The sequence below is a fragment of the Sinocyclocheilus rhinocerous genome, unplaced genomic scaffold (assembly GCF_001515625.1).
Source record: "Sinocyclocheilus rhinocerous isolate Xijiao unplaced genomic scaffold, SAMN03320098_v1.1 scaffold269, whole genome shotgun sequence".
NCBI lineage: Eukaryota > Metazoa > Chordata > Actinopteri > Cypriniformes > Cyprinidae > Sinocyclocheilus > Sinocyclocheilus rhinocerous.
Genome location: NW_015652298.1, coordinates 689,419 through 691,592, shown reverse-complemented (window position 1 = coordinate 691,592; position 2,174 = coordinate 689,419). Strand labels below are relative to the sequence as shown.

Here is a 2,174-nt window from a genome sequence, read left to right as displayed (position 1 = left end):
TATATATGTATGTGTGTGAATAGTAGTTTTTCTGCTAAATATTTGCATAATGAAATATGATGGATAAATCATATGCACAAGTATGTCATTATGCAAATATTTAGAAGAAAAACTATTCAAAAATATATTCATACAATGTTTTGTTGATATGATGAAAAGAAAAACATGCATATCAACAAAACATTGTATAAATATATTTTTGAATACTTTTTCTGCTTAATATTTGCATAATGGAATATTTATACATATATTTTTCTTTTCATCATATCAACAAAACATTGTACGAATATATTTTTGAATAATTTTTCTGCTATATATTTGCATAATGGAATATTTATGCATATATTTTCTTTTCATTATATCGATAAAACATTACAAGAATATATTTTTGACTAGTATTTTTGCTGCTAAATATTTGAATTATGTAATATTTAATTTGTTTTCTCCTTTTCATTTAATATAACATTGCATGGACATTTTTGATTGCAGTTTTGCTGTTAAATATCTGTATAATTAAATAATGTTATGATACTATAATATTACAAATATAAATACATTTCTGTCTTTTAGTTATGCAAGTAAATGAATACAAATGTTCTCATACAACTCTCATTCTTAAACTGTGCATGAATTACAAGTACCTAATATTTCCTAATTTATAATATACCAAATAGTTCATTTCAGTTCTATAAATAAAACCGGAATAAACAGTTTCCTAAACTCATCTCATTTTAAAGAGCCCTTCAATTATTTTTCCCTTTGAAGCTCCAAACATGAAGGAAAATAACTCGCCACAAGCAACTAGATGAAACTACATTCACCAAACTGTCAAAGCACAAATGAAATCAAAGCTCTCAAACACATGGCGCACCAGTTACGTGCTTAAGAGGCAGTGACGACGCAAACAGAGATGCAACTTTGCTTCTTACCTACAAGATGCGCGGATGCCCATGAGAGACAATGCTAATGAAGGCAACAGGGGCTGGCAAGCCAGAGACAGAGCCATGTACCAGAGGCAGAGGAGGGCCACCTCAGTGCACACAGATGCACAGTGAGGCTGAATGCTGAGGAGTTCGATCCCTCCCTCTCGCTCTGCTTCCGTCAGCGACAAGAGGCCGCCCTTCCCTCTGTGCCACGCGCTCTGATTGGCTAGGGAAAGCTAGCACTGCATTGCAGGTAAAAACACTGCCGCCTCCTCATTTCTCCTTCATAATTCCATGCGTTCTGCTGTCACTCATCCCATCTGCTCTCTCTCTCGAATTACAGCAGAAAAAGGCAGCCAGCTCACAAGAAGGCGAGTTTGATGCTCTCTTGCTCATAAGATTCGCATCTCAGTCTAAACAAGCCTCTTTACAACCTTGTTAGTGAAGGCAGGTAAGCAGCACTGAGTCACGGCAGCGAGAGAGAGAGAGAGGGTCTATAAGAGGGCACTCAACACAATCAATTACTCTTATCTCTTGCCCCTCTGAGACGTACACAACTACATGAGAGCTACTTGACTGAGAAAATCTCAAATGAAAGACCCCAATCGCATTATAATGTTTTTATAGTATCTATTGCAATTTAAAGCAAAGGAGCTTTCAGGAGAGGGAAAAAAGGATTAACCTTGAATTGCAAAAGACAATTCTGTTCTTAACCCGCTAGTCTTGACCACACTAATAGCAGTGGCCAGGAGAAATCAGAACAAAAAAAAACATTTGATGGAAAAATAAATAAATCTATCCCAGTGCCAAATGACGAGATTTAAATAAATAAACTTGCAAAAAGCATGTTTTAAGGTGACTTAGAACGAAGTCATTTTTTTCAGGAATCAGTTGGACTACAGTAGCTGAACTGTATTTGAACTCAGTAAAAAGATCCAGTTGAGAGTCATTTGTTGAGGAATCAGTTGTACTAAACTCGTTACACTGTGCATCTATGATTCAGTAAAAAAAAAATGGCTCATAAGAGTTATTTGTATAAGAACTGGTCACACTACACTGGTTGTGCTAGATATGTTTTTGATTCTGTAAAAAAAAAAACAGGCTCATAAGAGTCATTAGTTCAAGACCTGGTTGGACTACACTGAACGCACTGTTTTGGATTCAGAATAAAAAAAGTACTGGATCAGAGTTAATTGTTCGCTGTATGTTTTTGATTCTGTAAAAAGAATCGGCTCATAAGAGTCTTTTTTT

At 35.2% G+C, this 2,174-nt stretch overlaps 1 protein-coding gene across 3 annotated transcripts in view; it reads right to left on the bottom strand.

Annotated features, from left to right (window-relative positions):
- LOC107714507 (SRSF protein kinase 1-like) overlaps positions 1-2,174 on the bottom strand; it is a 54,081-nt gene that overhangs the window by 35,640 nt on the left and 16,267 nt on the right. Inside the window, exon 1 of one of the 3 annotated variants that reach the window (XM_016520369.1) lies at positions 930-1,006. The exons of the other annotated variants lie outside the window; for them this stretch is intronic. Within the exon in view, the coding sequence (XP_016375855.1) occupies positions 930-1,006 (77 nt within the window). Of the gene's footprint in view, positions 1-929; positions 1,007-2,174 lie in introns of those variants that run through there. 3 annotated transcript variants of the gene reach the window in all.